Genomic DNA, 13231 nt, shown 5'->3' on the forward strand with positions numbered 1-13231 from the left:
TAGCTGGGTGTGGTGGTGGGCACCAGTAATCCCAGCTACTTGGGAAGCTGAGGCAGGAGAATCTCTTGAAAATCCAGGAGGTGGAGATTGCAGTGAGCTGAGATTGTGCCTTTGCACTCCAGCCTGGGCGACAGAGCGAGCCTCTGTCTCAAAAAAAAAGAAAAGAGAAACAGCGTGAGAGGATAGAGAGTGACTAGTGGTTAGGGAGGGGAGGCTGATTTAGGTGCTGTTGCCTGGGAAGACTTCTTCAGAAAATGGCATGTGTACATGAACCCAAAGGATGCGAACCAAGCCATGTAGAAATCTGGGAGATGAGAGTATTCCAGATAGAGAACAAATGATATACAGGCCCTGAGAGGAAAACAAGCTTGGCGTGTTGGAAAACCAGCAAGACGACCTGTGTGCCTAAAGCGAAATGAGTAAGGGGGACAGTGATAGAGAGGTGCAAGGGGCCTTTTAAGCCACAGTAAGGGGTGTGGATTTTATTCTGATGTGATGGGGAGCTATTGGAGGGTAATGAGCAGTTTTCCTAACAGTTTGGTAGCTTTTAATACCCTTGACTTCCTTGTAATCTTTCTGATGTATTTTACTTTATACATTGAAAAACGTTTAAGAAGCAATCCATAAACTTTCTGTATTCCAAAAAAGTCCTTGACACAAAAGATACTCTGAACTAGAAGATCTACAGTCAGTCCATGGAGAATTTGTGTGAGCTTAATGGGAGAAGTAAGAAGTGGTAAAATTTGAGACATATTTTGAAAGTAAAACCAATAGGATTTTCTGGAATTAGATGTGAGATAAGAGAAAGAAAATAAATAAGGGCTATTCTTATTCTTATTGTTAGATTGTTTTATCTATACTGGGTAAAAGGTTTTGCCACTTCTGAGATAGGGGACACTTAGATAAAAGTTAGTCTATTTTCAGTTCTAAAATGTCTGTTCAAGGAGATGAAAATAAGTTTATTTCATTTTCTTTACAAGTCCCTATTATTTTAAAACAATCACCAGTAATAACAACTAGGTTTTGGAGCACCTACTACGTGTCAGGCCCTCTGTTGGATGCTTTACCATGTTAAACCTCACAACAGCCCTAAACGTGTGCAAAAGTTGAACCTTGGTGAGTGATATGGTTTGGCTCTGTGTCCCCACCCAAATCTCATCTTCAGTTGTAATTTTCACATGTAGAGGGAGGGACCCCAGTTTCAAATCAAATGTCAGGAAAAGCTTATAACAAAAACTGTAGTTTTCTGTCCCATCCCTTCTAATCCCCTGAGAGGCAACCACTTGAGCTGTTTTTTTTCATATTTTCAAATATGCTCATATAGCTATTTCTTATCAATTTTAAACACTGCCCATTAACCTCATTTTAAGGTAGATGAAGATTTAGTTATCTTACATTCACCCTTTCTCCATACCCTCCACTCCCACCATCACTGCCACATCATCTGTCCTCTCCCCTATCCTCCCAGTATTGTAATATAGTTTGATCACAACTCTTGGTTAAGTCACTAGTGTTTACATTACTATGGCTGTGTCAATATTTCTCTCTGCTGAGCCAAGCATGACACTGATTAGGTTTCCTTTCTCATATAACTCTTGTTCTTGGATTCAGTGGCCCTCGTTCTTTTCTTTTGCTTTGTTTCCTGTTCATCACATATTTTATACAGCTGTCGATGTTATTTATTCAAATGATGTACCAGTTCCATTTGTTTGTTTGTTTGTTTGTTTGTTTGTTTCTGGAGCCCTCCCTCTAGAGCTTTCCACCTTCCTGCTTTAATCTGGACTGATTGCTTTATGCCTGTGGTCTAAACAGCTGTTATTTCAGTACTTCCTTGACTGTTTTCCTTTATTTGCCCTTTGTTTCTGATCTCATGGGTTTTTTGTGTGTAGTTTTTTTACCTTGCTCACACCCTCATTTTGCTGGCGCTTATCTTTCAGTGGCTTTTCTAAGAAAGATTATGTAGGAAGTAGATTTTTTTTGACTGCTTGTATATTTGATTTGTTTTTCCAAATGTGAGACCATCCCCTATAGTTCTTTTATATTTGAAAATATCTTTATTTCACCCTAATTTTGATTGGTAACCTAGCTGGGATATAATTTTGAGTTTAAAATTATTTTTCTTCATAATTTATAGACATTGCTTTTTTTCTTTTAAAGGTTCCATGTCATTCTCATTCTCTCTATGTGACTTTTTGTTTGTTTGTTTAATTTGTGTACTTAGCACTTGGATGTTAAACCCTCCTGGACTGATATCCTAAATGTCTTCTTTTTTCTTATTTTTCATCTTCTTGCCTTTAACTTTTTTCTCAATTATTGAAGTATTAATGCTTAGAAAGTAAATGAAAATACCGTCCTCTCACCATTCCACCTTTGGTTATTCCGAAGAACTGGGACAGACCTCTTCTTTTATTTAATTTATTTATTTGTATTTTTGAGACAGGGTGTCACTCTGCAGCCTAGGCTAGAGTACAGTAGTGCAGTCACAGCTCACTGCAGCCTTGACCTCCTAGGCTCAGGAGATCATCCCACCTCAGCTGGGACTACAGGCACATACCACCACACCCAGCTAATTTAAAAAAAAAAAAAAAAAAGGTCTTTTTTGTAGAGATGACGTCTCACTATGTCGCCCAGGCTGGTCTTAAACTCCTGGCTCAAGCGATCCTCCTGCCTCAGCCTCCCAAATGTGCTGGGATTACAGGCGTGAACCACTGTGCACAGCCCTAGCCCTCTTCTAATGTGTGCTGTATCAAAGTCCACATTCTCTTCTGGAAATAAGCGACTGCCTTGTGCTTAACCAGAGGAAATGCAGTTCCTTGTACCCTAGCCTTAGTCTCTCCTACGCACATCTTTGCATTCCCTTCTTCACATACCAACTCCTGTAAAGGATGTTCTCAGTTAGGAAACTGCCTGTTCCCCCTTAATCTATTATCTAGCTGTTTAAAAAAGATACTCCTGCACAATTATGAAACCCAAGTATCTTAGTACTTTCTCTTCTACTCAATAATTACCTATTTTCTACCAGTAGCAGTATACAATCCAGAAAGAATTTCTGCCTTCTATGCATGGCTTAGTTGAAAAATAAATAAGGGCTGAGTGTGTTAGCTCACATCTGTAATCCCAGCACTTTGGGAGGCTGAGGCAAGAGGATCTCTTGATGTTAGGAGTTCAAGATTAGCCTGGGCAACAAAGCAAGACCCCATCTCTACAAAATAAAATAAAAAATTAGGCCAAGGCAGGCAGATCATGAGGTCAGGAGTTCGAGACCAGCCTGGCCAACATTGTGAAACCCCGTCTCTACTAAAAATAAAAATTAGCCGGGCATGGTAGCAGCACGTGCCCGTAGTCCCAGCTACTCAGGAGACTGAGGCAGAAGAATCGCGGGGGTTGCAGTGAGCCGAGATCACGCCACTGCACTCCAGCCTGAGCAACAGAGCAAGACTCCATCTCAAAAAAAATAAAAATAAAAATTAGCCATATGCACTGGTGTGTACCTGTAATCCCAGCTACTTGAGAAGCTGAGGCAGGAGGATCACTTGAAACCAGAAGTTTGAGGCCGCAGTGAGCTGTGATTGCACCACTGCACTCCAGCCTAGATGACAGAGCAAGACCCTGTCTCAAAAAAAAAAAGAAAAGAAGAAATAAGTAAATTATGATTATGATGTGCAACCTTCTGCAGGGCAGGGATTTATTCTGCACTTTTATATGTGAGAGGTAGGTTCTAGTTAGAGTCTCTGTCCATTCTAAGCCCTTAATAATTATCAGATGAAGGCCGGGTGCGGTGGCTCACGCCTGTAATCCCAACACTTTGGGAGGCTGAGGCGGGCAGATCACAAGGTCAAGAGATCGAGACCATCCTGGCCAACGTGGTGAAACCCGTCTCTGCTAAAAATACAAAAATTAGCTGGATATGGTGACACGCGCCTGTAGTCCCAGCTACTCGGGAGACTGAGGCAGGAGAATAGCTTGAACTTGGGAGGTAGAGGTTTCAGTGAGCCAAGATCGCACCACTGCACTCCAGCCTTGCAACAGAGCAAGACTCTGTCTCAAAAAATAATAATAATCAGATGAAAGAGTGGATAGCTCACAGAGAAGGTATTTATTTCATTGTACGAAGATATTTACCACTGAAGTTCCAAGCTAAATGGAGTATTTCCTTACACATCTAGTCTGGATGCTTTGGGTCATTGTTGAATGCATTTGAAGGTAATTGAACAATGACTTGGTGCCATGGTCAACCCTGTATGTTTTGTCCTTTGGCACAGTACTTCCCTTTTAAAATTAGGTTATGCCCAGCCAGAACTTCGGCTGAGATAGCTGCCATGGTATGTAGTAGAGCTCAATAATTATTTGTTTACAGCTAGGTGCAATGGCTCATGCCTGTAATCCCAGTACTTTGGGAGGCCAAGGTGAGCAGATCACTTGAGGCCAGGAGTTCAAGACCAACCTTAGCTAACATGGGAAAATCTCGTCTGTACTAAAAATACAAAAATAAATAAATAAATAAATAAATTAGCTGGTATGGTGGCACACACCTCTAATCCCAGCTACTTGGGAGGCTGAGGCACAAGAATTGGTTGAACTTGGGAAGAGAAGGTTGTAGTGAGCTGAGATTGTGCCACTGCACTCCAGCCTGGGCAACAGAACAAGACTCTGTCTCAAAGCAAACAAACAAAAAACATCATTCTTCTTATTTGTTTAATGAATCATGAGTAGAAACCTATTTCATGAAGGTTGTCTGATCTTGTAATTATTTTCAGCGTATATATTTATAGTGTTGCTAGTCTGAGGATTCATTTCTTTAAAAAGCTTTACTGAGATATAAGTGACATATCATAAAATTTACCCATTTTAAGTATACCATTCAATGGTTTTGGTATATTTACATACCTTTACAGCCATCCCAACAATCTAATCTTAGAATATTTGCATCACCTGGGCCGGGTGTGGCTCATGCCTATAATCCCAGCACTTTGGGAGGCTGAGGTGAGTGGATCACTTGAGGCCAGTCTGAGACCAGCCTGGCCAACACAGTGAAGCCTCGTCTCTACCAAAAACATATAAAATTTAGCCAGGCATGGTGGTACGCACCTATAGTCCCAGTTACTTAGGAGGCTGAGGCAGGAGAATCGCTTGAAGCCAGAAGGCAGAGGTTGCAGTGGGCGGAGATTGTGCCACTACACTCCAGCTGGGGCAACAGAGTGAGACCCTATCTCAAAAAAAAAAAAATGTTCGTCACCTTTAAAAAATCTCATGCCTGTTAGCATTACCTTTAACTTTTCTCATCTCCAGCCTTAGACAACCACTAATCTACTTTGGTTTTTTTTTTTTTTTTTTTTTTTTTTGGAGAGACAGGGTCTCATTATGTTAGCCAGATTGGTCTCGAACTCCTGGCCTGCAGCATGCCCCCTGCCTTGGACTCTCAAAGTACTGAGATTTTAGGCCTGAGCCACTACTGGCCATCATGAATTTTCTGTCTATATAAATTTGTCTATTCTGGATATTTTATGTAAATAGCATTATACAATATGAGGGCTCTTGAGTCTGGCTTCTTTAGCATAATGTTTTCAAGATTCATATAGAATGTATCAGTACTTCATTCCTTTTTATTATGAAATAATATTCCATTGTATGGATATACCACATTTTGTTTATTCACCATTTGGACATCTGGGCTGTTTCTGCTTTTTGGCTCTTATGAATAATGTTGCTATGAGCATTCATGTATACATTTTTGTATGGACATATGTTTTAATTTCTCCTGAGTTTATACCTAGGAATGGAATTGCTGGATCATGTGGTAACTCCATGTTTAACATTTTGAGAAACTGCTAAACTCTTTTCCAAAGTGGCTGCTTCATTTTTATATTCCCACATTCTGACATTATATTATATTCCCACATTCTGACAGAATTCCCACAGTAATTCTGACATTAAAAGATATGAGAATTCTAATTTATTCACATTCTTACTAATACCTGTTGTTGTCTTTATTATAGCTATTCTAGTGGATGTGAGGTGGTATTTCATTCTGATTTGATTTGCATTTCCCTGATAACTGATAGTGTTGAGCATCTTTTATTGTGCTTGTTGGTCATTTGTGTGTCTTCCTTGGAGAGATGTCTGTTTGAATCATTTTTCAGTTAGGTTATTTGCCTTGTCATTGAGTAGCTTCTTTGTTCTAGGTACAAATCTAAAATCAGATATGTGATTTACATATATTTTCACTCAATCTGTGGATTGTCTTTTCACTTTTTTGATGTCATTTGAAACACAAGTTTTTAATTTTGATAAATTCCAATTTATATGTTTTTTCTTTTACCGCCTGCAATTTTGATGGTGTATCAATGGTATAAACATCACTGCCTAACTGAAGGTCACTAAAATTAACTCCCACATTTTCTTCTCATAAAATTTTAGCTGTTACATTTAGGTCTTTGATCCATTTTGAGTTAATTTGTGTGCGTATTGTGAGGAAAGTGTGCAAATTGATTCTTTGGGGTGTCAATATCCCTTTCAGGCCCAGTGCAGTGACTTATGCCTATAATCCCAGCACTTTGGGAGGCCAACGCCAGAGGATTATTTGAGCTTAGGAGTTCAGGACCAGCCTGGGCAACATAGTGAGACCTCACCTCTACAAAAAATACACAAAAACAAAACAAAATTAAATGGGCATGGTGGTGCATGCCTGTAGTGTTAGCTACTTGGGAGGCTGAGGCGGGAAGATTGCTTGAGCCCCAGAGATCAAGGCTGCAGTGAGCTATGATATACCACTGCACTCCAGCCTGGGCTACAGAGTGAGACCCTGTCTCCAAAAACAGAAACAAACAAACAAACAAAAAACCACTTGTCCTAGCACCTTTGTGGCAAAGATTAATTACTCCCTCATTGAATTGTCTTGTTACCTTTGTTAAAAATTGAGGGTCCATTTGTAACAAAATTAATATTTTCCTAAAGTTAAAAGTTGCTACTGTTACCTCTCAATTTTAACTTTTTTTCTTTTTTAATTAATGTTTTTTTACCCATGGCAAGCTGTGATAGCTTTTTTGAGGGGAGGGAGGAGCTTGATATAGAACAGTAGGTGCTGCTTATCAACAGATGAAAGGAGGGTTCTTTTTCAGGCAGCCATTTCATTTGTGAGTGAATGGACTTTCTCTTTAAAGTGTTGGGATTGTTAGTGCCATTTTTATTGTAAATATCAGAATTGTTATTTTTAGTCTTCTACCTAAGAATTCTGTCTCTTAGGCTTTCTCTTCCCAGTTTTCCCAAAGTTGGGAAAAGCTGGGTTGAGAGGGTAAAAGGAAAAAGAAAAAAAAAAATTCTGTCTCTGACACAATTAAATAGGGAACCAGTTGGGAAGCTGTGAGAATAATGCAGGTGCAAGATGGTGGTGGTTTGAGCTGGGTGATAGCTGTGGTTGTAGAAAGAATCTGAATATATTGTGTCATAGGGTTGACCTGATTTGCTAATGGAGTAGTTAAGGATGTGGGAAAGTGGAATCAAGCATGGCTCCAAGGTCTGGGCTTGAAAAACTGGGAGAATGAGTTCACATTAACTAAGATGGGAAAGACAATGGTAGGGGCCTGTTTAGGGAAGAGATTAGCATCTCATTTCTAATGTTGTAATACATAGCATCTTGCAACAGCCTTTGGTGAAGTGTAGTTTAAGTCCTCTAATACTAAGATGTATATAAAGTGTCCAGAATGTCTTTTACTGTAAATAACTTATTAAAATAATAAACTACATAATATTAAGTGTGATATTTGTCAGAGATGTTAAGTGATTATAGGACTCCCAAACTAAGAATGCTTTATTATCATCAGTATACCCCTTTACCTTGGGGCATATAGAACTGGCTTTAAGATTTGTTTTTGTGGTGGGGAGTTTTTTGTGGTTTTTTTTTTTTTTTTTTTTTAGATGGAGCCTCGCTCTGTTGCCCCGGCTGGAGTGCAGTAGCATGATCTGGGCTCACCGCAACCTTGCTTCCCAGGTTCAAGCGATTCTCCCGCCTCAGCTTCCCGAGTAGCTGGGATTGCAGGCACGCGCAACACCATGCTCAGCTAGGTTTTTAATTTTTAATAGAGACAGGGTTTCACCATGTTGGCCAGGCTAGTCTTGAATTCCTGACCTCAAGCGATCCACCTGCCTCAGCCTCCCAAAGTGCTAGGATTACAGGCGTGAGCCACCATTCCTGGCGTGTATTTATATGTTTAAATTAAAAGATGTTTCGACAGCATGGTAATTGGCATAGAACTGAGACAGATAGATCAAAGGAACAGAAAAAAAATCCAGAAACATTGCTATGCATATCTAGATAGTTGATGTTTTCAAAAAGCACAAAGGCAATGCAGTGGAGAATGTATAGTCTTTTCAACTGGAGCAGTTGAATATCCTCCATATGCAAAAAGAAAAATTGAACCTTAATACCTTTTACCACATACAAAAAATAACTAAAAATGGATCAAAGACCATTGAAAATAACATTATAAAACTCTTGGAAGAAAACATTGGAGAAATTTGATTTAAGCAAAGATTTCCTATATGACATTAAAAGCACAAACCATAAAAGAGCAAATAGATAAACTGAACTGCTCTTCAAAAACTGCCAATAAACCAGGTACAGTGGTACACACCTGTAAACCCAGCTACTCAGGATACTGAGGTGGGAGGATCCCTTGAGCTCAGCAGTTCGAGGCCAGCCTGGGCAGCGTAGTGAGACCCAGTCTCTTTAAAAAATGCAAATAAGAGAATATAAAGATAAACCAAAGACTAGGAGAAAATATTTGCAAAGCATATATCTGATAAAGGATTAAAAACTACACCATTTTAGGCTGGGAGTGGTGGCTCACGCCTGTAATCCCAGCACTTTGGGAGGCAGAGGCAGGCGGATCATAAGGTCAGGAGATCTAGACCAACCTGGCTAACACGGTAAAACCCAGTCTCTACTAAAAATACAAAAAAAAGTTAGCCAGGTGTGGTGGTGGACACCTGTAGTGCCAGCTACTCGGGAGGCTGAGGCAGGAGAATGGCGAGAACCTGGGAAGCGGAGCTTGCCATAAGCCAAGATTGCACCACTGCACTCCAGCCTGGGAGGCAGAGCGAGACTCCATCTAAAAATAAAAATAAAAAATAAAAAACCTATACCATTTTGGGCCAGACTCAGTGGCTCACGCCTGTAATCCCAGCACTTTGGGAGGCCAAGGCATGCAGATCACGAGGTCAGGAAATCAAGACCATCCTGGCCAGCATGGTGAAACCCTGTCTCTACTAAAAATACAAAAGGTAACTGAACATGGGCGGTGCCTGTAATCCCAGCTACTCAGGAGGCTGAGACAGGAGAATCAATTGAACCCGAGGTTGCAGTGAGCTGAGATCATGCCATTGCACTCCAGCTGGTGACAGAGTGAGACTCCATCTCAAAAAAAAAAACTACACCATTTTAAAAGTGGCCAAAAGGTACTTGAAAATTGCCAAGAAAGTAGATTTTAAGTGATCTCACCACAAAAAAAGTAGTAAGAATATGAGGTAATGCCTGCGTCAGTTGTCTCAACTTGGCCATTCCATAGTGTATACACATTTTAAAAACACATGTTGGCCGGGCTCGATGGCTGACGCCTGTAATCCCAGCACATTGGGAGGCCGAGATGAGCGGATCACCTGAGGTTGGGAGTTCGAGACCAGCCTGACCAACATGGAGAAATCCCGTTTCTACTAAAAATACAAAAAAAAATTAGCCAGGTGTGGTGGTGCATGCCTGTAATCCCAGCTACTTGGGAGGCTGAGGCAGGAGAATTGCTTGAATCCGGGAGGCAGAGGTTGTGGTGAGCCGAGATTGCACCATTGTACTCCAGCCTGGGCAACAAGAGCAAAACTCCGTCTCAAAAAAAAGGCCGGGCGCTGTGGCTCATGCCTGTAATCCCAGCACTCTTTGGGAGGCCAAGGCAGGTGGATCACGAGGTCAGGAGTTCACGACCAGCCTGACCAACATGATGAAACCCCATCTCTACTAAAAATATAAAAGTTAGCTGGGCATGCTGGTGGTTGCCTGTAATCCCAGCTGCTCGGGAGGCTGAGGCAGGAGAATTGCTTGAACCCGGGAGGCAGAGGTTGCAGTGAGCTGAGATTGTGCCACTGCACTCCAGCCTGGGCAACAGAGTGAGACTCCGTCTGAAAACAAAAACAACAACATGTTGCACAACCTAAATATATACCATTTTTCTGTGTCAGTTTACAAAATTATTTAATCAACATTAAAAAATAAAAGTGGCCAAAAGATTTGTACAGTTACTTCACCATAGGAGTTGTACAAATGGCAAATAAACTCATGAAAAATGCTTCACACCATTGGTCACTAAAGGAAGTCTAGAGGCAGAACCAGTTAGGAGGACTTACATTTTGCCTTGACTGAGGGTTGACGTAATCAGAGGAATGCTTGATGGAAATTGGTTAGAGGGAAGGGAGAAACCTGCCTGGTATTTGGGAGGTAGGGTGGGGTGGAGTGGTGTGGTGATCATTATCTGAGATAGGGAATCCTGGAGGAAGAGCAGTTTGGGGCCAGAAGGTGAGGTGGACTTTTCATTTTCTTAAGGAGATGTTTTATTTTTTTGTTTTTGTTTTTGAGACAGAGTCTCGCTCTGTCACCCAGGCTGGAGTGCACTGGTATGATCTCAGCTCGTTGCAACCTCCGCCTCCCAGGTTCAAGAGATTCTCCTGCCTCAGCCTCCCAAGTAGCTGGGATTACAGGTGTGTGCTACCACACCCAGCTAATTTGTGGGGTTTTTTTTAGTAGAGACAGGGTTTCGCTATGTTGGCCAGGTTGGTTTCAAACTCCTGACCTCAGGTGATCTGCCGCCATGCGTGGCCAAAGAGATGTATTTTGATGAGTGGAAGTTTTTCATTTAAATAAAATGCAATTTATTAATTTTTTATTTTTTAAAAAGAGGTTCTTCTCATCTCATTTTAATTGCTTTTTTTGCTTTTTTTTTTTTTTTTTTTTTTTTTTTTTTTGAGACAGTATCACTCTGTTGGCCGGGCTGGAGTGCAGTGGCATGATCTCAGTTCACTGTGACCTCCGTCTCCCGGGCTCAAGCTGGCTCAAGCAATCAAGCAATTCTCCTGCCTCAGCCTCCCGAATAGGTGGGATTACAGGTGTGCACCACCATACCCGGCTAATTTTTGTATTTTTAGTAGAGACAGGGTTTCACCATAGTGGCCAGGCTGGTCTCAAACTCCTGACCTCGGGTGATCCACCCGCCTTGGCCTCCCAAAGTGCTGGGATTACTGGTGTGAGCCACCCTGCCCAGCCATTAATTGCTTTTTTTTTTTTTGAGACGGAGCCTTGCTCTGTCGCCCAGGCTGGAGTGCAGTGGTGCAATCTCGGCTCCCTGCAACCTCCGCCTCCCGGGTTCACATCATTCTCCTGCCTCAGCCTCCCAAGTAGCTGGGACTACAGTCGCCCGCCATCACGCCTGGCTAATTTTTTGTATTTTTAGTAGAGACGGGTTTCACCGTGTTAGCCAGGATGGTCTCTATCTCCTGACATCGTGATCCGCCTACTTGGCCTCCCAAAGTGCTGGGATCACAGGCATGAGCCTCCGTACCCGGCCTAATTGCATTTTTAAAAGATTTTATTTGTTTGGTCTGAGCACAGTGGCTCACGTCTGTAATCGCAGCACTTTGGGAGGCGGAGAGGGTGGATTGCACTCGGGAGTTCAAGACTACCCTGGGCAACATGGCGAAATCCTGTCTCCACTAAAAATACAAAAATTAGCCAGCCAAACGTCGTATGTGCTCACTCATAAGTGGGAGCTAAGCTATCAGGACACAAAGCATAAGAATGATACAATGGACTTTTGCGGACTCGAGGGAAAGGGTAAGAGTGGTTGAGGGACAAAAGACTGCACACTGAGTACAGTGTGTGCTGCTCCAGTGATGGGTGCACCAAAATCTCAAAAATCACCAAATAACTTACTCATGTAGCCAAACACCACCTGTTCCCCAAAAACCTATTGAAATAAAAAATTAATTAATTAATTAAATTAAGTAAAAGAAAAAAAATTAGCCAGGCATGGTAGCATGCATCTGTAGTCTTAGCTACTCAGGAGGCTGAGGTGGTAGAATCACCGGAGTCTGGGAGGTTGAGGCTGCAGTGAGCTGAGATCATGCCACTGCACTCCAGCCTGGGAGACGGAACAAGACCCTGTCTCTAAAAAATAAAAATAAAAGGTTTTATTTAAGACTTTTTTCTCCCTTCTCTAGATATAATTGACCCTGCAATCCTGCGCCCGGGCCGCCTGGACAAAACACTGTTTGTGGGTTTACCACCCCCTACAGATCGCCTTGCCATCTTAAAAACTATCACAAAAGTGAGTAAAGGAAATGGTACATTTTTATATGTGTTTCTCTTGTTTTAAATAGAGACAGTTATAACAGGTAGTAATTTAGTTGACTGATTACTTTTCTTTTCTGTAACTGTGTTTGGCCAGCCTGTATCTCCCAAAGGGAAGGTGAACTGATCTTCAATTATTACTTTAAAATAATTTACATCAGATCATATTTGAAATGGAGTAGAAACTTTTAGAGAAACTCTAGCACTTTGGGAGGGCGAGCTGGACAGATCTGAGCCCAGGAGTTCAGTACCAGCCTGGGCAATATAGTGAGACTCTGTCTCACTGTAGATAGAAAAAATTAACCAGATATGGTGGCACCCCCCTGTAGTACCATGTACTCAGAAGGCTTAGGTGGAAGGATTGCTTGAGACCAGGAGGTCAAGTCTCCAGGGAGTTGTGATCACACCACTGCACTCCAGCCTGGGCAACAGAGCAAGACCCTATCTTTTTTTTTTTTTTTTTTTCTGAGGCAGAGTCTCACTCTGTTGCCCAGGCTGGAGTGCAATGGCGAGAGCTCAGCTCACTGCATGCTCCGCCTCCCAGGTTCACGCCATTCTCCTGCCTCAGCCTCCCGAGTAGCTGGGACTACAGGCTCCCGCCACCACACCTGGCTAATTTTTTGTATTTTTTAGTAGAGATGGCGTTTCACCATGTTAGCCAAGATGGTCTCAATCTCCTGACCTCGTGACCTGCCCGCCTCGGCCTCCCAGAGTGCTGGGATGACAGGCGTGAGCCACCGTGCCCGGCCCTGCAAGACCCTATCTTTAAAAATAAGTAAGTAAGTGGGCCAAACACGTTGGCTCACATCTGTCATCTCAGCACTTTGGGAAGCCAAGGCAGGTGGA

General features: G+C 42.0%; 2 protein-coding genes and 1 long non-coding RNA gene across 7 annotated transcripts in view; 1 reads left to right on the plus strand and 2 right to left on the minus strand.

Moving 5' to 3' along the window:
• Nucleotides 1-13231, minus strand: part of LOC126937498 (uncharacterized) — a 141531-nt gene that overhangs the window by 125380 nt on the left and 2920 nt on the right. The window lies entirely within an intron of this gene.
• CNIH4 (cornichon family AMPA receptor auxiliary protein 4) overlaps nucleotides 1-13231 on the minus strand; it is a 728363-nt gene that overhangs the window by 121916 nt on the left and 593216 nt on the right. The gene's annotated exons all lie outside the window — the stretch shown is intronic.
• NVL (nuclear VCP like) overlaps nucleotides 1-13231 on the plus strand; it is a 106292-nt gene that overhangs the window by 68788 nt on the left and 24273 nt on the right. For 4 of the 5 annotated variants that reach the window (XM_050760706.1, XM_050760695.1, XM_050760697.1 and 1 more), the window contains one exon: nucleotides 12256-12362. In XM_050760706.1, the coding sequence (XP_050616663.1) occupies nucleotides 12256-12362 (107 nt within the window). Of the gene's footprint in view, nucleotides 1-12255; nucleotides 12363-13231 lie in introns of those variants that run through there. The other variant, XM_050760703.1, reaches the window with a different exon arrangement.

The sequence above is a fragment of the Macaca thibetana genome, chromosome 1 (genome assembly GCF_024542745.1).
Source record: "Macaca thibetana thibetana isolate TM-01 chromosome 1, ASM2454274v1, whole genome shotgun sequence".
NCBI classification, from domain to species: Eukaryota; Metazoa; Chordata; class Mammalia; order Primates; family Cercopithecidae; genus Macaca; species Macaca thibetana.